The 21735-nt window shown below is 33.4% G+C and overlaps 1 protein-coding gene and 1 non-coding gene across 4 annotated transcripts; one reads left to right on the top strand and one right to left on the bottom strand.

Annotated features, from left to right (window-relative positions):
• Nucleotides 1-2684: 2684 nt before the first annotated feature.
• On the bottom strand, nt 2685-12751 carry LOC18427049 (ubiquitin-NEDD8-like protein RUB2). Of its 3 annotated transcripts, none has more exons than XM_006836107.4 (4): nt 12424-12751; nt 11104-11363; nt 4309-4433; nt 2685-2937 (listed from the first exon to the last, which is right to left on the bottom strand). In XM_006836107.4, the coding sequence occupies exons 1-4, from the start codon at nt 12514-12516 to the stop codon at nt 2930-2932; spliced, it is 486 nt and encodes a 161-aa protein (XP_006836170.2). In that variant the 5' UTR covers nt 12517-12751; the 3' UTR covers nt 2685-2929. The 3 variants fall into 3 exon arrangements, with proteins under 3 accessions (XP_006836170.2, XP_020518570.1, XP_011620693.1); XM_020662911.2 differs by having other exon boundaries at nt 2685-2977; nt 4313-4433; nt 12424-12750; XM_011622391.3 differs by having other exon boundaries at nt 4313-4433; nt 12424-12750.
• A 4868-nt stretch (nt 12752-17619) lies between these two features.
• LOC148783481 (U1 spliceosomal RNA) lies at nt 17620-17780 on the top strand. The gene has a single exon (XR_016047804.1). It is a non-coding gene; the product is annotated as a U1 spliceosomal RNA (small nuclear RNA).
• The last annotated feature ends 3955 nt before the right edge of the window (nt 17781-21735 follow it).

Here is a 21735-nt window from a genome sequence, read left to right as displayed (position 1 = left end):
GTGTGAGAAAAAGTTAAAGTGAAGGTAAGTTGCATCGAAAGTGTAGTCTTGGGGTTTTTTTTATAATATTTTTTATTTTTAAACTCAAAATATATTAGTTATTACCGTATCAATTTTATGTCATATGATTGAATAAAGCTGTCATGAATAGATTTTTTTCATCATTTTTTATTTTATAGACATGACCTCTTGTAAAGAGGTTTATTTACATAGAAAAATTGTTTCATGTGGTGTTGACTGCATTTCTACTGATGCAGTCAACAAGGTATAAAGCATCCATCTTAAATTTGGATGCAATTGGATGCAAATAGGTGGTGCATCTGCATCTAAAAATTAACCGTCCAAATGTTTTTTTTAATAAAATTATTATTTTTAATTTTTAAAATTATTTATTTTGTATATTTATGATTTCTATGTTAAAGATTACATGTCTTCAAATTGTAGTCCAAAAATCCCCCTCAAAAATAGATTTTTAAAAGGTAATTCATTTCTGCATTGACCCATAGAAACCGTCGCCTTTATTTAAAGAGACTAACCAACATGCATCTACTACTTTGTTGATTGTTGATGAAAGTAGCGCTCATATTATATATAACTATTATTTTTTTTCATTTTAAAAAAAAAAGCCTTCCCGTGAATTACTCAGACTTGTCTAAGTAACTGGCTTCGGAAGGCTCGAGTACCTTGGCCGAGTTTATTTTCTGAAGATGAGTTTTTTAGAGAGAGAAGTTTTGGGTGAGACCAAAAGACTAAGAGTGGATTTGGTTGAGCTCAAAGATGGTATTCGAATTCGAAGAGCAGAGAGAATGAAAGATAAATTGGGTTCTCTCTGCAATTGAGAAAGAGAAAAACTGCGCGAGCGATTTGAAGAGGAGAGGTTTTATCTTTGCATGTTTATAGAGATGTGAACAGGACACTTTGAGTCCGAAAACAAGAATTTGCAGGCATCAATGCAGAGAGAGAGGACTGCAACAGAGAGAGAGGACTGCAATGTTCAAGCAAAATATGCATCAACCAAGTTGATTCTATCTCTATCTATAAAGATGTTCCCTTTCAAAAAAACAAAATATGCATCAACCAAGTTGATTCTCTCTCCATCTATAAAGATGTTCCCTTTCAAAAAAACAAAATATGCATCAACCAAGTTGATTCTCTCTCCATCTATAAAGATGTTCCCTTTCAAAAAAACAAAACATGCATCAACCAAGTTGATTCTCTCTCCATCTATAAAGATGTTCCCTTTCAAAAAAAAACAGTTCAATGTTCCCTTTCAAAAAAACGTAGGGGAACTGTTAAAAAAAAAACAGTTCGATGTTCGCTTTCAAAAAAACTAAGGGGAACTGTATATATAGTACAATGGATCTCTTAATCTCTCAAGCATAAAAAAATGAGATAGTAAATTGATCACTGACAGTCTCTCTCTCTCGTCTTTTCCCCACAAGTCAGGTTAAATAGCTTCTCATTCTCTTGACTCCCCTCATACTAATCGATGTGGGACTAAATATTTTAGGATAACATGCCCACTTACTTTTGAAGTTGGAGAAGGAAACTTGGCAAACATAGGAGAGACAAAAAGAGAGAGAGAGAGAGTGAGTTGCAGGAGTAGAAATGCAAGTAGCACTAATAAAAAAAGGGTACCAACAAAATGCTGATTGAGAGAAATATATGAAATGCTGATAGCTCAAAATCAGAGCTATATATATATATATATATATATATATATAGTGAGAGAAATGATTCTATAGGATTCTCTTCTATTTATGTGTGTAGGACCTCCAAAAGATCAATATTAAAGATAGTGCAGATCTCTAGAAAAGTCAAGTCCCACACCCATGTGATAGCTTTTTTAAAGATTTGTGTCAAATTTAATGGTGATCCTTCAAAATCCTACACATATGAGTGGGAGAAGGTCTTACAGAATCCTCTATCTATATATATATGAGTAATGATCCTATATGAACCTCCCCTACCCATGTGTGTAGGACTTTAAAAATCACCATTAAATTTGACACAGATCTCTAAAAAAATCAATCTCACACCCATGTGATAACTTTTCTAGTGATTTTGAAGCTATCACAAAGATTTCCATTAATTGAAACCACATTTCTCGACATTATTTGAAGGTGTGCTCTACTTTGATTGTTTAAGCCTCAACTCTGTACACACTTTTTCTATATATGCAAGAGATACCAATATTTTGCAAAATTAAAATTGGACAATGATTTCATCCAACCGTTGTATAGGAATATGATGCAACAACCTTAAAAAACCATATCATAGCCATTTGTTTGCTCCAAATTTTGAAATATATATTTTTTTTTCATTCTAATGACCAATCACCAAATAAATAAAAAAATTTGAAAACACAACCTAAAAAATATTTTTTAAAACCAATTAATATAAGCCGTTCATTTTGGTGAGATGTTTAGATCTACAAAATATGTGTGCAAAATTTGAGATCATACAAATACCACAAACATAATTTTCTAGAAGTGTCAGTTGCATTATACTATGATACAACCGTTGCATTGGATAATTTCTTATTAAAATTAGACGCGCACCACAGGGTTTAAGATGATGTAATGAAGGAAAAATTATACGATGCTAGCCATTAAGTGCTATTAGGGCAAGCTCGTCGTGTCACCCCATCTATATGGATACCAACACGAGTGTCTGAGACTAAGTTTTGAAAGTATTCAGTACCTCAATATGAAAATCGAATACAGCGAGCCACAATCCTTTACTGATTTTCTTCAAATTTAAACTTAAATAAGGGATCATCTCTTACATAAACACAATGGGCCTTAGGTCCAAACCCTAGAGCCTTTATATTGAACTTATTTCATTGCACCACTTTAAGGGTCTAGAAGTGGACACATGTCTAGGTTATACCGGCCGGCCCACACAAATCCCGACGAATCACACCACATCAAACGCCTGAGATTGAGGCATGCCCACACCGCACCATATCAGCCACATGAAAGCCAAGAAAATATTGATGTTACAATCACTAACAAAGTTCTAATAGTTTCCAAAGGACTGAAGAATGATTCAATAATTTCATGGACTCATGCAAAACAACTTCACTTCCCCCTCCCAAACCCAAAATGGGTGAGTGAGAGATTCGGGTTCTAACCAGTGACCTAGAAAACACAACAAATAGAGGTTTGAATTCTAACAAATGATTAAAAACAAGGACTCAAGTTACTCGTTTAAGGCATTGATTCGGTCGAGTCTGAACAAAAATTTAACAATCACAATGTCAAAATAGTATCAAACTCGAGTGAGTCCCTAGTCTCTCATTCGAGATTCACTAGGATCCGAATTGAGCCGGTTGGGGATTCCGAGTTGGCCCAATGATAGAACACTGGTTCTAACTGCACCATCCGACAGGAGGAGAGTAATTAAATAATTTCATAGGTTCATTCATGGTACATGAATTTCCCCTCCCCAACCCAGAATGGGGTGACAATGGGGTGACAGAGAAGAGAGAAAGGAAGTGGTTGGATTTGTAACAGTTCTCGAAGAACTAAACAAGAACGAGTTTATAATTTCCGAGAATTCACAGTAAATGAATTTCCCCCACCCCAACCCAAACTGAAAATGAGGCCTAGTCTCCTACAAACGAAAAAGTATGACAGGTTCTATCATATTTTGCCAACACCAAACATCAAACATAATAACCCATTAGTCCATGGCCATTGTATACAATCCGACCACCTACTTTTAGTGCAAAAAGGTCACAATCACCCCTAATTGACAAATATGAAATTGGGAGGACAAAGTTTCACCATAGATCAAAGTCAAAATCCCAAGACAATTTTACACCGACATCGTGCAGATAAATGATTCACCCCAACCATCCGATTTCATGTCGGACTGCTTGAGGTGTTTGTGACCTTTGTATGTAAAAGTTAATGCTCTCATTGTGTACAATCCCACCCAAAAAACAAAAACTACCGAATCAAAAGGGTAAAAAAATACAAGAATACCCTATTCTTATGGTGCATATGGTAAGCCCACCAAAGGGATTACAGTTTATCTCCACCATACATCATTAATAATGGATTAGGGGGATGCACCTTTGGCGTACCATCTAGCATATACCACTACCTACAAATGTATACACAACCTAGCAGAACTGACCATATTAACTTGCAAAAACTCCATAAAGCAGAAGGGAGTCCCAAGAAAATGTATTAGTACAAATAGCAAACGTAAAAAGAGTTATCAGAAGGCAATCCCATCACTGACTTGTCCCTGTATTTCCCAATTAAAAGCCAAAAAATGGACGACCCAATTACTCACATACTATGTACTTCCTTCCGCGGCCCCCACGAAGAGCGAGAACAAGGTGGAGAACAGAGCCTCCTTCAATGTTGTATTCCTTTGCTGTTTTATCATCATTCATCTGTTTACCGCCATATATAAGCCTGCATATTCAATTTTTATTTTAGAAAAAATAAAACCTAGCTGAGAATTCAAGATTCTGTAAAATCTGTCAACTAAAAGGAATCAATAAACAACAGGGTTGGTATGTGTCTCAAAGTCAGACGGGGAGAGAGAGAGAGAAGCCACATGGGAGAGGGAGAGAAGAGAAGAAGAGGAACGGCGGGAGGAAAGAGAGAGAGAGAGAGAGAGAGGCTTCATTGCTAATGGTATATATGACATCTGTCATGAGAAAATTATGTGACGCTAGAAATATAAGGATAAGAAGACCACAATCCTATGGACTAAGGAAAAACCAGAGTCCATTGGGTCATCACCACCCTTTGAAATACTTGACTGGTTGGGTTCGACCCACCAGAATAGGAAATGACCCTAAAGATGGTTCCCACACTCTAGCATTCACAGGATGATGATGAGCCAGTGGATTATGGTTCTTCCTTAGTCCATTGGATATTGGTATAATTTCCCAAAATGTATATGGCATCCCAGCTAAGCCTCAGGATTTCTTGATGTTGTAATGAGTTATTACATACAATGTCACATAACAGTCTAACATGTGTGCATTTCAAGAAACGAGATGTGGAGTACTGCATCCGAGCAGTATCAGCCTATCATATATATATATATATATATATATATATATATATATATATATATATATATCAAATCTACACTTATACAGTCAAGAGTTACACAATACTCAATGCAATTCCAAATATGAGCAACTTCTATTCTATCAAATATTTCATGTTGGGAAATGTTACTTTACAACAGGCTACTTTAACCAGACATTAGAGCTGCTGACATTTCAAGAATCCAAGAAATTCCATCTGATCATTATTGTTTAATGGGGAATATGAGAATCAAGACTACAATGCTCATGTCCTTCTAGACACAATTTGGGATTCTTCATGGACCCCCAAAAAAATGAATATCTACATCAGTGTTTTTACAATTGCAGATATCACCAACAGATAAAAATTGTGTTTCTTATCAGTTTTCCATTCAATTAGTTAGCAGAGAAAACAGACGTATGAAGAAGAACTTTTGGCAAATGAGAATCGCATAAATTTACTCAAATGGGAGAGGTTATTTGGAGAAAGTATCTTGGATCACCATTTCAATCACTTAATCTAAGACTTTCCAATGGATGTAACAAAATTTGCAGCCTCTTATTTCTTTCTAATTCAAATTCTTGTGTTTTAATAACATGTTCAGGTTGTGTCGCCCTTGATTAAATGATCAGCACAAAAGGAACAAAAGCGGTAGATGCAGCAAGGTTCTATGTAGCACACTCAAAATTCCATTGATGCATTAAGTTTTTATGGCATAAATCTCAATGACACACACATTCAATAATGAAAAAGTGATGATAAAGAAAAAGATTTGTTACAATCTGGTCTTCACTTGACAATTACAGAATTAAATAAAGGAAGATTTCCCTTTTTCTAATGGTAGGATGGATGTAAAGAACCAATCCTTAGTAAGCATAACGGTCTTATTAGATGACACACACAAGAGTGGTATAAGTTGTTCAATAGAGAAGAAGTGAGATGCATTAAAAAGAAAAAGATTTGTTACAATCTTCTCTTTATTTGATAATTATTGAGTTGCGCTTGAAGATTTCCCATTGTTTTTAATGGTAGGTTGACTGTTAAGAACCAATCCTCAGCAATCATAACGGTCTTATTAGGTGACACACACAAGAGTGCAAATAAGTTGTTCGATGGTGAAAAAATGAGATACCCGATAGAAAAAAGATTTGCTACAATCTGCACTTTACATGATAATTATAGAGTTGAAAACCCGAAGATTTCCCATTGTGTATAATGGTAGGATGAATGCAAAGAACCAATCCTCAGTAAGCATAAAGGTCTTATTACGTGGACAACTCCCCGGTCCAACATTGCACACAATTATTTTACCCGAGGAAATGAGCTGAATGCTGGTGAGATTAATTTGTTGGGTGGTGCAACATTTTCAATGTTTTAATAAAAGCTCCTAATAGAAAGCAGCGAAGAACATTTTAAGCAGACACATCCCCATATTTTGCCAGTCTGGTGCACAGTTTGAGCATATTGATGAAAAAATGGTGGCTACTTCTAGAAAATCTAGCCACTGCTTATGGGATAGAGGAATAATAACAAAGGGTAAAATAGAAGGGGTTACCTATATCAAGATCAATATCTAAATATATAATCACGACCAGTGTTTAAAAAATCACCGATCCAGATAGGAATCAGCCGATCCGGAACGAAAAATCGTCTAGAGCGATTAGGATCCCAAAATATATCGGGATCCGTAAGAACCAGGTTTTTTCGAATTAATTGATAATAAAAGTCGTACTGGTAGTCCCCCCAACTTTATCGTTTCCATCACATACATCATTGATACCCTGGGCCCTCCCATTCATCGCTTCCATCACATAATAACATCATTTGTACCTTGGGCCCTCTCATCACACAACACATCATTGGTACCCTGGGCCCTCCCTCTGCATACGCCGGGAGCCATTGCTGTCAGCCTCCCCACAAAGTCAACAACCAATTAATCAAATGGTAAAGGTCCTGGATTTTATATAGCCATTTTACCCTTCCATTGTTAGATGTGGGATAATTCCTGCATTACGGAGCCATTGTGGGACTTTGGCTCATCGGGTGAAAGATGCTTTCTCAAAACTCCTCAAGAATTTACCTCCCACCTCTCTCTCACTTATCGCCACTCATTTGTGGTAAAATTTGGTAAATTTCTTCATCAATCTAGTGAAAAGATAAAATACCAACTGTACCATTAGAAATGCTCCTATTAGGGCTGACGTGGTGTGGGGTTAGAGAGAGAGGAAAGAGAATGAGGTGGGCAAAGGCTAGGGGTACATTGGGGCTTTTAATACACAGCTCATTTTCATGGTCCGTAACCACATAATATGCTACAAAATAGTTCTCTCTCTAGCTTGTTTTCTACTCCATGCCACTTTTTCAAAATTTCTTTTTTATAACAACAATAAACAGAGTGGGGCAACTTAGGGGAATGAACATGCCATTTTTTATTTTTTGAATTTTAATATCTTTATTTTCCAATTTTCAGGGCAAAATTTTTTTTTGAATTTTTTTTAGTGTCATAATATTAAAATTTATAAGGGGTTTTACTTTTTAATCATATTATAAAAAATGAATTAATGAGCAAGTCAATTAATTTAATAATATTAATGAGCGTATCAATTAATTTATAAATCTTAGCATATCAAGTTTCCAAATTAGCGTGTCGTATTCAATGAGCCTCATCAACATATTTTTTTTAATTAAATGAATTAATTAGAGTACCAAATTAAAAAGCTGCCATATAAAAGTTTTTGCTATTTATTAGTAAAATGGTTTCTTTGGTATATTTTATTTCCATATGTATTTTTATTTTTATTTTTAATTAAATGAATTGTCGATAGGCATTTTTTTATTTTTTGAATTTTGATATCTTTATTTTCATTTTTTTGGATAAAGTTTTTCTGAATTTTTTAATATCTTAACATTAGAATTTATTGGCCGTTTTATTTTTATTTTTAATCATATGATATGGAAGCATTTTCTAATAATTTTTTAATCATTTTTACTACAATATTATAATTAATAATTATACATTGATAACCAAATCTTGTATTTTATTTATTACTTTATTTACATTATAAATTATATAAAGTATTATTTTTCTTATAGTTGTAAATCAATTTTTTAAAGGGTGCAGCTGGCATACGGATGCATCCGTAGCTGTAGAGGTAAGGTGCACCTTCAAATTTTATCATGGTACATAATTTTGATGTAGAATATTCTTAGGATTATCTTAAAATCTATTTTTATATCTAATTATAAAATTTTAAATTTTAAAAATGGTTAAAATCAAGCAGATTTATAAACATATGAAAATCTTGAAAATGGATAGTGTAGATAATATGTTGTAAAATGCCTATTTTTTAGACTTAAAATCTTTTTATTTTTCATCGTCATACATCTCGATGTCGAGATGATCAATCAAAGGGTTTTTCAACTTTAAAACTACCTTTTCCGATGGATTTTTTTTAGGTGCATCCGTAGTTCCACATTATAAGGTTGCATCCCTATATAAACTTTTTCCTTTTTTAAATTAGATGATATTATAAGACATTTTAGATTTGTTCTTATTTGTATCGTAAAATAATTATAAAATATAAACCAACAATTTCAATTTCATTATATAATATTATAGTTAGTTAGGTTGTGATAATTTTGGACGAGTAAAGCGAATTAATAACTATTCAATACTTTGATATGATTCTAATTTCACTTTATATGAGAAATTATTATTTTTTACAATATTATGATATTATATTATAATTAATAATTATACAGACATCCATATACAGACATCCAGACAAAAAAACATATCAGTATTCACCTAGTTTACAAAGTAATGAACGTACATATGCATCATTCTCATTCCTAATTACTTTCAGAAACTAAAATAACACTATTTTTAGAGATTTATACTTCATTCATGATAATTATATGCTTCACCTTTTGCGTGATGTAAATTTAATGGTTAACAGTAGTTCATACAGGGAAAGAACATCTCAATATTCGCATACTAATGCAAAAAAATGAAAGTTATTAATGAAGTACCCCCATTTCTTATTGGATTCCTAAAAAACAACATTTATAATGAATTTTAATAATTTTTTTGGATTTTTTTAAGGTTGAATCCGACCGATTCAGCCGATTCCCAAATCCGGATAGCCGATTAACCGATCCGGATGGATTTTTTGGGTGCCCGATCTGGGGCACCAATCCGCTTTTTAAACCACCGATCACGACATATTAATAGTAAATATACATCAAAAGAAATTAACCAAAAAAAGATAAACATGTAAATGGGTATTCATGACACATCCTAACTTAGATATTCTGAAAGTCATATACTAGATTTGGTGGATATGATTTGTCTTATTTTCAGATGTTTGATGGAAATCAGAATAGCCTTAACATCAACAGTATCAGATAATAAGTCAAGAGGACAAAAAGATTGTGAAGTGATGATAAGTATCCTCAGAGCCTGACCAATAACTATATAAAAATTCGAAGGTAATCAAGACAAGTCCCTTAGTAGCCTGCGACAAAATCATCAAAATTTTGCATATTATTGTAAAGCAACATACATGGGGTACATGAGTAGATGCACCAACTTATTAGACTGTCTCAGTGGCTCAACCATGTAACCACCTCTATTGGTTCAAAGGCCTTCCAGAGAATCAATATTGCATAGTTATGACGTAGCACAGGGTAAAAAACAAAAAAATATTGTAGCCATTGTCTTTGAAATATGATTGCTTAGTGCAACAAACAAATGAACTGAGGAAAGTTCTTGTATGGTAAAAGTATCAGTTCTATAGTATTAAAGCACGCCTTTCATCGAATAAATTGTGTGGAACTTGCATATTTAAAATATGGTATTTTCTCATCAATTTAATATAATAACCAATAACATGATCCTTTAATGCATATGCTAATTAATTAACCAACCATGGTGGACCATCCAGCAAGTATGCATGAGGTTGCAGATGTTTTTTCTTTTTTTGAGAGATCATGAGGTTGCAGATGCTATCATGCACAGACAATACTTTCACGGCAGGCTCTAATACTCATCGAATATCATGCATGCACACAATAATGCATGACCACATCCATGTGGGAGAACAAATTTGAACATCCTGCATGTGTGCACTTCGTAAAATGTATACGATTCTCAGCATAATGTGACACACCAAGGCACATCACTCATCCCAACATTTCACGAACTTATCCATTTCTTGCTAAAATATTTCTTTTGAAATGTCATGGAGTATGGAAGTACTTAATCCGACCTCCCCTAAGTGATGTATGAACATGTGTCTAAAAAGGCCAATTTGATTGGCATTTCTAACAAGCAATACCTGTGTCGGATAATAACCCACATGTCATGTGTTTATGACATAGGTCAACACAAGTACAAGGGTCTATACATGTGCATGTTTCTATGAGTGGATTTAAAAATGCACATACATTTATGTATATACTATGTACTTGGGTATAAGGAAGCCTATGTTTCAGTGTATATAGCTCAAGACCAATAAATCAATTGCAGACTAAGATTTCAAATAACAAAAAACTCCACATAAACATCAGCAAACTCAGACTACACAAATACAAGCAAATTAACCACATGAACATATGTATGCGACTGATATAGATACACCATATGTATAATGTTATGTATCAACGACAACAAAAATTGGTATATATGAGCGTATATTTTATGTGCACAAGTCTATTCTATTACCAAATATATCAGCAGAAAGTATATCATGATTCCATGCACTTTGTGAATGACATAGTCCATAGAGTCATCATCTTCTAATGAAAAGATGGATGGAGATGGTCCGATGGAGATGAAGGGCAACAGGGTATGAGCCTAATGGTCAGAGAAAATAGAGTATTATTTTCCTATTCTCCATTTGATATTATTTTTCCTAATAAATCAAGGGTAGGAGAAATGATCTTTCTTGTTCAAAAAAAAAAAGGTCGGGGGGGAGGGGGGGGGAATCAACAAAAGAGCAAATTAAGCAAAAGAGAAAATAGAAGTCTAGCCTTTCACCTTTGTTGAACTGGGGGTATTCCTTCCTTTTCCTCAACTCGCTGCTTAATCCTCTCAATTGTATCAGTTGGTTCAATGTCAATTTCAACCTCCTTGCCAGTAAGAGTTTTCACTTTGATCATCATACCACCTCTCAACCTCATCACAAGATGAAGGGTGGATTCCTTCTGTATATTGTAATCAGCAAGAGTTCGCCCATCATCTAGTTGCTTGCCAGCAAATATCAGTCTTTGTTGGTCAGGAGGAATTCCCTCCTTATCCTAATACAAAACATATCACCTTTAACAAATTTTAAAATTGAATTCCATGAAGAATAGATAATTGAAAATATCAGTTTCTAAAACTAGTATGAATATAACTGTGCAAATTGTGTGATTATCAAATAATCAAATAAAATACTAATTTGCAAAAAGATGGTATCATGGCTGAAATTGGGCATGATACATTTTAATTAAAAAGCATATCATGGCTGAAATTGATCAGAAGGTAAGGATGCCCATGTCAAAATGTCTCCAAAACCAGTGAAGAAAGAATAATGCATATCAAATAGCAGAGGAAGAATCACAATAATCCAAATGAAAACATGTTCTAGACAACTAGAAACAAGAATGACAACTTACTATGACGACAAAATAAAATACCATACCCAGTCCCAAAAAACCCAATAAGAAAGACAGGACAAATAGGAAAAACAGAGAAAACTAAAACCCCAAGAACTGCAAGAAATTTCAATCTAAATACAAGAAAACAAACAGCAAAAATATCAAGTTACTAGTAGAAATAAACCCCATAAACGTCAACAAGAAAGAAGCCAAACCGAAACTCAAAACCAACTCAGAAGGTGAAAACCGAATAAAAATGGAAATTAAAAACCAACAAGGAGAAGTTTCAACACAGTTCAGTTAGATAGAAGACCCACATAAATATTCTATCACAAAACCAAAAGAACATCTTAACATATGGAATAAATAAATAACACCCTCAAATTTCAGTTTATACCTTCAAGATAGAATCAACCCACAACAAAAGCTAGGAGAAACTTAATCCAAAGAGAAATATGAGCCCATAAATCGAAATACCCAGTATAATTCATCCAAAAAGGAGCCCAATAACAAAATTTCTATCAGTAAAACACCCACCATGAACAATATAGCAGAACAGAACCCAATTCAAGCCTAAACAAAAATACTCAAAAAGACACGAAACCTAACAGAAACCAACCAAAACGAATGAATAGCTAGGTAAAAGGAAGATCATAGACAAATATCATGACTTAGGGAATAATTTGAATGAGAATTTAGAGTGCGAAGCATCAAATACCTGGATTTTCGCCTTGACGTTGTCAATGGTGTCACTGCTCTCGACCTCGAGAGTGATGGTTTTTCCCGTTAGGGTTTTCACAAAAATCTGCATCCTTCCTTCTCAGAAATTGGGGAAAATAAGCGCAGATTGAGAGAGAGCTTGGGGAATAAATAGGGGGAACGAGCCCTTAGGCCTTATGACTTTGTAATTGCATAGAGACATGTGGATAGTAACGTAATAAAGAGAGAAAATAATTGCTTGAAATTGAAGCTAGAGAGAAAAAGTGTAGGAATTGAGGATGAAATGCACATAGCCAAAACCCCACCAAAATTGAGAAATATCAGTTTCCTAGAATCAAGATAATTTTACTGCTCCAATTAAAATTATGGACTGGGTGGCTGGACCCGAACCCGAACCCGATGGACCTTGTGGGTTGGGTTGGGTCTGGGTCCACATGAACTTTTGGGACGGACCCCACATATATTTTTGGGTCTTAATTTATAAATAATAGTTATGGTTAAATATATAGATATTTTAGTATTTGGATCGGGTACCGTTGGATCCGAGTCATCCCACAATATATTTTTAGGTCCGGGTCTGGGTTCGGGTCCCATAATACATTTTCAAGTTTGGGTTTGTTGCCATCCCTGACTATGGAATAGTATATAAATGTAGGGGTGGCAACGGGTTGAGTCTAGCTAAACCTGGACCGGTTCGGGTCTAAAATTTGGATCCATACCCAGATCTAATAGGTCTCGAGTCTACCCGTTGGGTCCCAGGTCTAGTCGAATCTATTGCCACCCTATCATTATGAGATTTTTTTCTTTTTTTGCCTTTTTTTTTTTTACCATCATATACCTTATGATCATGAGCTTCTGTTTTTTTGCCAATAATATTGTAAATGTTGACAATATTGTAACAATACGAACACCTAGCTCGCACATAAAGACACATGATTGCTATCATACACTAATTATGGGTACGGGTCGGGTACGACTGGATCCGGACTCAGACCCGAACAGTATTCATGCCCAATATTTGGACCTATACCTGTCGGGTCTCAGGTGTAATCGGGTCTATTGCCACCCCTATATAAGTGGACGATGTACATTTAGTACAAGAAAGTCACAATCACATCGGTCCTTCAGATTTTTAATTAGGGGGTTATGAACATGTCATTAATGGGACTCGAAGTTAAAAAAAAAAAATCTCAAACTTTATAACGCACTCCAAGCTATCTAAAATTGGACCGTCATAAATCTAAAATTTCTATTTAAGCCTCCCGTAAGTTCCACATCAGTCTCCCAATACGATTCACCAATTGATAACATTTAAAGAATCTCCTTTCACCATCCAACACAAATCTAACACTTTTCTCTTTCAAACTTTTCAAAACCTTGTAATAAAGCCAAAACTCGAGCTCTATTAGCAGTAGCCTCTCCACATGGGCCTTAATACAAAAAAAAAGTACCATTTCGTCTGAATTTGAGATTATCCCTCAAACATCTGCTGGCCATGGGTTCCCTAATGAGCTTCCAACAAAAATTAATTTAACACTTCCATACAAAAGCGGAGACCATCTCCCCCGCAATCTAATTCTCGAAACTGCCTGCACACCAAATTTTACAAAATTAACATAACATCCACCTTCAACACACCGACTCCTTTTTTCGTGTTTGAAAACCAAAACCATACATTATGAAGGATCATTTCTTGAATTCTCTCCATATCATAATTATTTCCAACAAAAGTATGCCTATTTCTTTCCTACCATACCTCCCAAAGCAAAGCCCCCGAAAGATATTCCAAATGATTAAACATTTATTTAGCAGGCTTTTTGAATAATGTCGGTATGTTGAGCAGGCAAGGTTACTACACATCCAAACACGATAAGTTATAAGACAATGCAAAAATACATGGTCTCCCGTTTCCTCATCTCCATGATCTCCCGTTTCCTCATCTCCTTTACGTAAAATGCATATGTTAACAATCAATTTGCATCTTCAGTGCAAATTATCCACTGTTAAAAATCTATTTTGAGATAAAATCTATAAGAACATCTGAACTTTATGTGGGAGATGCCATTTTCGCTTGAATTATCTTTGTCCTATGCTGGTCCCAACCGGTTTAGGAACTTACATTTGGATTATCTAAGATAGACTGATTCTATTTTTGTTAGCATGAGACTGAAAAACCCAAAAGCAATACTGTTTAAAATTTGTATTGAAATACATATTTTGAGTTTTGAATACTTAATGAGTAAGTTATTTTAGTCATTTGGATCAAGCAACTTAGTAGTCAAATTATCAAAATGATCTCATTGGTTTAGAGTTCCAGACCAAGGGGAAGATTGGGTATTTTCTAGCAAAATAACAGAGAAGAAATTAATTTAAAATATAAATACTTTTTTTGGTAAATTAACTGATTTAACCACCTTATTGATTTTTCTAGGGTTGTTTCGATATTTTTTTCTATTTTTAAGAATGTATTTTTGGATAAAATGCCTAGATTGTAATTTTAAAAATAATACTATAAATAGTAGTTTTTAGATAAAAACTTAAACATAGAAGTAACACTCTTTATTTCTATTTTATTTCTAAAATATGAGCTTCTTTTAGTAAGACACTTTTTTTATTTGGATGGATATTTTACTAGTCTATTTTCCCCCCAAAAAAAAAAAAAACATCTACTTGTTACTAAAATATTTGCATGAGTCTGGAGAGATGACCTGTCAAAACAATAATTGAATATATAAAACTTTGGAAATATATGTAATACATTAAAAGGGAAATATATTGCTTTCTTTTTTGTTGAACTTTCGACTTAGTCCTAATCTAGTTCTCACTAGTCTATTTCCTAATCTAACTATGTTGACTAAATTTTACCATATACAATTTAATTGTAAAAGTTGTGACAAGACATCTTAGGTATACATTAATTTATCTATGTTTAGTTTAATACAATGAAGTAAAGTGCATTGCTTACTATTTCTGGTCAATGCTTTTGGCCTCGTCAAAACTCCTTATTGGAAAGTGATTTCCGATAAATACATCACTTTCCCATGGTTGATTGAGAAATCAATTCTACCCAATTTATGAGAAATTAGCCATGGAAAGAGCCCTCAATTCTGCCCAATGGATTTCGAAATTGCGAGAAATATATCTCCGGCATAGTTTGGAAATGTATTTCATGAATAACAAACATGGTCTCACATTTACTTAGTGGTTCAAGAAGCACAATCTGGATCAGGAATTGCACAATCCGTATTGGGAATCGGTCGAGATAAAATCTAGTTCCAACCAACGGTTGGTACTGGGTCCGCCTCTGGAAACCCCATTATTTAATTATTTTCATCTTTACTTTGGAATCCTTGGTATATTCCATTGTGTAAAACTCTCAACAACTTTTCTTATTTGTTTCAATTTTTGTATATTAGTATTTTCCAAACTCATCGATATGAAATTTCGATTGAGGATCCACTAATCTGACATTAGTAGGTACATGATTCACCCCATCAATTTGTTTCTTTAACCACTTGTTTACTCAATTTTTAACTTGAAATAAAAAGATTTTGATTTCTTTCTCATTATTTTACCAAATTTATCAAAAGTTGACCAAGAATGTTTTATTATCTTGATCGGCAAAAGCCCTAGCAATTTTTAGTTATTTTTATCTAGAAAACTTTAAGATTAATTTTTATCTTTTCTACTTTTTTCTAAAAATATTTATTTATTTGTTGTTTGATTTTGATTTACAACTCTATTATACGAAATCAATTAGTTTGATTTATGTACTTTTTCTTTATCGTTTCGTTATTTTCCATTTTTTCATAAGTTCTCTATCGCTTTGTGATGTTACGCCGAGTTCTATAAGCCAACCCACCGATTCGCCAGTTCGACTTGAGACCGCCGACTGGCGAATGGTTCGACCCACCGATCTGAGCTTTTAAACACTGCCAATCCACTTAAAGAAGAGAGAGAGAGAGACCCACCAACATGTAATGGTCATTGATAGTAATATTGTAATGGCCATTGATAGAGACAGAGAGAGGTCCACCTACGAATTGATTGATATGCAATGAACATTATGACAGAGGGTTTTGCAGGCAGGATCCATGGCCATGGAGAGAGAAATCCTAGAGCCACAGAGAGATCCCATCCATTAATATGTAATCAAGAGAGAGACCCACCAATATGTAAGAGAGAGAGAGACCAATATGTGTGAGAGAGGGGGAGAGAGACCAATATGAGAGAGAGGGAGAGAGAGAAAAACCTACTAATATGTAGAGAGAGAAACCACTAATATGTAGAGAGAGAGGCACCAATATGTAATCGTCATTCATAGAAAACATATATGGAGAGAGTTTAAACTTAAAAGGGCTACAAAAGGCTATAAAAAAAAGAATACATATATATATATATAATATATATAGAGAGAAAGTTAAAACTTAAAAGGACTAGAAAAGGCTATAAAAAAAAGGAATATATATACTATATATAGAGAGAGTTAAAACTTAAAAGGACTACAAAAGGTTATAAAAAAAAGAATATATATACTATATATAGAGAGGGAAATGATGGGATTAGCCTAGTAGCTCATATGAAACATGTGAGTCGAGCGTTTCAGATTGAATCTGGGCTGATCTGATTATCACAGATGTCTGATAGTGTTTAAATTTTAGTTTTTGTTTTACAAATTCAAATCACTTGAAATTTTAGGCTAGTTTTATAAAAAATAAGTGAATATTCGAAAAATATCAAAAAAAATATTTTACACGAAATAAATTGATCAAAATACCCCCGAAATAATTCAAAGGTATTTTGGTCATTTTATTTTTTATAAATAATTACTTTTATATTTTTATCAGGTGCATCTTGATGAGAATAACACACATTTAAAATTTCAAGTGATTTGGATGTATAGAAAAAAAAAAAAATTAAAACACTACCAGACATCTATAATCGTCAGAACGTCCTAAATTCAATCTAGACCGTGGAGTCTATATGAGCTAGTGAGTTAATCTAATCTCTTTTCCAAACTTAAAAGACCTAAAAAAAAAACTATAAAAAAAAAGAATATATAAAGGGAGAGTTAAAACTTAAAAGGGCTTCAAAAGGGTATAAAAAAAGGAAAAACTTAGCGCCACATCGAAGAGAGAGGGAGAGAGAGGGTACGAGAGTAGTACAAAAGGGAGATGAGGCATAAAGTGGAAGCATACTTACCTGGGCGGGGTCAATCGGTGAACAGAAAGGCCGATGGCCTAGGGCGGCCGCTTCCATTGCACTTGGGTGGTGGGTCGCCCTAGCATCTCTCCAATGTGGGAGACTGCACGTCATAATTTGTGAAAGGGGGGTACGCGTTCGCGCGGCCCCCACCAGTACAACTTCGAAATGTCTTTTTAAGTTTTAACCATTGTATGATTAATTTTGTTTTTTTTTTCCCGTTATCTATAACTTTTCATGGGTTGTATGAACTAAAATTTAAAATTATCAAAACTACTACTATTGATAACTTTGTTTGTTGAGGATAGTATGATTATGATTAAAATTTTGGAATTTTCATTTGGACTGTAATTATAAAAATATTCAGGAAAAAGTTTATATAGAGCCAAGTTGCCCAAATCTCATCAAAATTGATCATCTCGATGTCAAGATGCGGGAACATTAGAAAAAAAAAAAAATAGATTTTAAGTTTTATGAAAATGGTATATTTTATAACACATTTTTGGACTGTCAATTTTTTAGATTTTCAAATTTTCGTAAATGTATTGATCTACACTATTTTTGAAGCTTTAAATATTATAAATAAAAATGAAAATATATTTTAAGGCTATCACAAAAATTTCAAGTATTGAAACAATATTTCTCAACAATATTTGAAAGTATGCTCTAATTTGATTGTTTAGAGCCTAGGCTCTATAGAAACCGCACCCAATTTTTTAAAATCAATGAATATACATATTGTCTATCTTTTTTTTTTTTCTTTCAGTTTAGCCCTTATTTGGGAGATTGAAAATTCAAAGTTAAGTTATTATTTTTTAAATAATTTTTCCTTTCAGATATTTAAAATATTGACATGATATCCAAAGTTGCATGGAACTCTTAATTATAATGCTAACTTTGGATATTAAGAATCCGAAGTCAAGTGTGACTTTGGATTTCAACATTGTAAGTGACTTCGTTTTTTCTCCTATAAAAAGACTTAAAAAATATGGCTATTGAAATTGAAAATTCGAAATCCTTTGTAACTTCGGAGTTAGGGGTAAACTGGGAATTAAAAAGTTGTTGGGGATATGTGCATATTGTACAAAAACTAAGGGATATTTTGATAATTAAAATTTTTAAATAAGATATATAGGTAAATTTCTTTAAAATTTTGTTAAACAATATTATTTTATTTATTTATTTATTTTTTGAGTAATTCAGTGGGAGGAGACAGGTCCCTACCCAAAATTTTAACTTGTAATTAACTAAATGACAATTTGGTTTAGTTGGTATTTATTTATATGAGTGTTTGATTATTACAATTTGAATTCGAAATCGTTACTGTGCAACAATATAGTGATGATGGTTGTAATGTGCCGCAAAGAATTAAGAGTAGCTTTTGCATAAAATTCAATTTGGGGGCCAAAAGCCAAGTCAATTCAAATCATCATAATCGTCAACGCCAAATCAATTCAAATTTGCGAACCAAATATATTTTGATGTCAAATTGTTGTGAGAACTAATAGTTTGAAATTACAATTTGGCTAGAAAATCAAATGGTGCGTGTCCAGTTGTTATGAGAACAAATTGGCCCAAATTGCAATTTGGCTAGAAAACCTAATGCCATCTTGGTAATTTAAAAATTGTTGATCGAGATCGTCAATTTCATGGGGACAATCTAATTTTGATAGACTCAACCAATTCTATTCAGAGAACGTAGTGAGTTTGCCAGGGAATTGAGCAATCTACTCATTTTATTTTTTATTTTTATTTTTAAAATATTCATATTTTTTTCAAATTGAAGAATCAATCGAGTCTGAAGTTTCAAACACCGAATAAAAGAGATATTGTACAATAGCGGCATATTGCACATTGACCATGGAAATATATCCACTCGGATGAAAAACGGTGGAGATTAATCATATACCATGGTGTGTTTTTGTTCGTTGGGAAGTTTGTTAAATGTTTTATTTCTATTTTCGCTCGACATATCGGAGCATATTGTATATTTACTCTCTTATGCAAAAGAGTTACTTGGTTTGATTTTTATGATTTGAAATTGTAGAATCCACTTTATAATCATTAGATAAGTATATTTTTCAAAAGAAAAATAAAATAAATTTGAGTCCCTAGATACTTGGATTTGACTTTAAAAAATTTCACGGTTTTCATTCCACCTTAGGGTGCTATTTTTTTAAGCACATATAGGTGCCTCTTATGAATATTATTATTGTTGTTGTTATTATAATTATGAAGATGGTCTCTAGTTTAAATGTTAATTTCCAAAATTTGGGGCCCTAAAACTTACTTTTACATGTGTTTTATCCTAGGGGCTAAATGTGCATCATGCTCATGCTGGATCAAACAAGCATTATGGCCAATCTCAATGCCATTTTAAAACATTGGAAAGATTTCCTGCTCCTATGGGAGCGTATTGTTCATTTGTTCCCTCAGGTAAACCCAAGCAAACAATATTTCTAGGACCAAATGTTGGGATGTAAGCTATTGAACCTAACGACCAACCTCCAAAAAAAATAAAAATAAAAATAAATAAAATCACTCAATCCATGTGCTTGAAGAAAATTAACATACCAAAATTGAATAGGGACCGTCCAAGTTTTTTACCACAAGACCCAAGCATGCTAGAGAACTCGAAATCCATTCTTTCTTTTGAAAATAATCATCTAGGTGAATCTAAAAAAAAAAAAAAAATTAAAAAAAAGGAAAAAAGAAAATTGATCAAATTGCCGATTAACACCTCACCCATGTCTTTTGATTTAATCTCAAAATACCCATAAAAAAACACATTGCTTAAAGTCGAAATAATTGCAAATAGGCACAATATCAAATATATTTAAGCGAATTTCTCTAAAAATCTCCTAAATAATTCGTTTTTGCCGAGGGTACTAATGTATAGTATACCCCCACAAGAGCTGTATTTACATACTATTTAAAATATTTTGAAATAGGACATCATCTATGAGTCACTTAACGACTAAAAGTTGGAGAGGGACCACAAAGGAAATAGAAGACTAACTTCAAGATGCACCCACATGCCTACACACACATAAGAGAAATCACACGTGACATTTTCAGATATGTGCGTGTGAAGTGTTTTTATAACCCCAAAAGATTTTGTACTCCCACGGGAGCCATTTACTCCCTCGAGTAAAACCTAACATAGAAGTAATTTTAGGATCCCAAATTTCGAGGATCCAACATCTATCCCCATAGACTAACTTTAGTACGAGAAATTTCTAGATTGAACTCTAAATATATATTAGAAAAAATAATATCTCAAGATTGAACATCCAATTTTTTAAAGGCGAGATCTACTATTTTAAAACTCAAAATTCAAAATTCTTTTTTTTAAAAGATCATCTATTAATTCTTAGGTGGTTTACAAAAATTTTAGAACTAAAAAATTCTTCCAAGTAGGTCTTTTGATTGAGGGAGTAGATGTATTGTATACTCCTACAAGAAAATAGTCTATGCCTACATTTTATAGAATTTCTCTATTTTCTGCCTGAGCACTCGAACGGAACTCAAGTCCAAGCCCAGGTTTTATCTACTTATTTGGTGTGCCTTGGAGTTCATCCCTAGGTTGAGACAAGTTTTTGTCAAATTCCAAGAGGTAAACAAACTAGCCAAGATTCCAATCCAATTTGCACAGTAAATTGCACTTCAAATTTTGAAAAAACAATAGTGTGCGATTTAAGTTTATATAATGTGACAATCTTATTTATTTATAGAAGTAAAGTTGCGATGTTTTATACCTTCATGCATTTGCGAGACAAACTTCGCTAGACTATATTGAAAACCTTAAATTTTGGATGTGAGAGGCACAAACTTCAGAAGAAGATTAAAAATAGAAAAAAAATCAATAATATCATGGATAAGTCTAAAAAAAAAAATTCACGCCCTAAGATTCCACACAGGTTGTCCAGCTTTTTACAGTGAGATTGGCGAGGCGGTATTTTGGTTTGTTTCAAAAGCCGATTTAAACACACTTAAATTTGTCTTTTAACTAAAATAATATGTTTGAATGCATTTTTCTACTTTTATTTTTTTGCCTTTTTTAGTCGAATCGTTGCAAATCGACCGCTCCAAATCAGTTTGGCCGTGG

This window comes from Amborella trichopoda, chromosome 1 (assembly GCF_054954075.1).
Source record: "Amborella trichopoda isolate Santa Cruz 75 chromosome 1, AtrichopodaSantaCruz75HAP2 v2.0, whole genome shotgun sequence".
In the NCBI taxonomy this organism is placed as follows: domain Eukaryota; kingdom Viridiplantae; phylum Streptophyta; class Magnoliopsida; order Amborellales; family Amborellaceae; genus Amborella; species Amborella trichopoda.
This window is presented reverse-complemented; position numbering and strand designations above follow the sequence as displayed.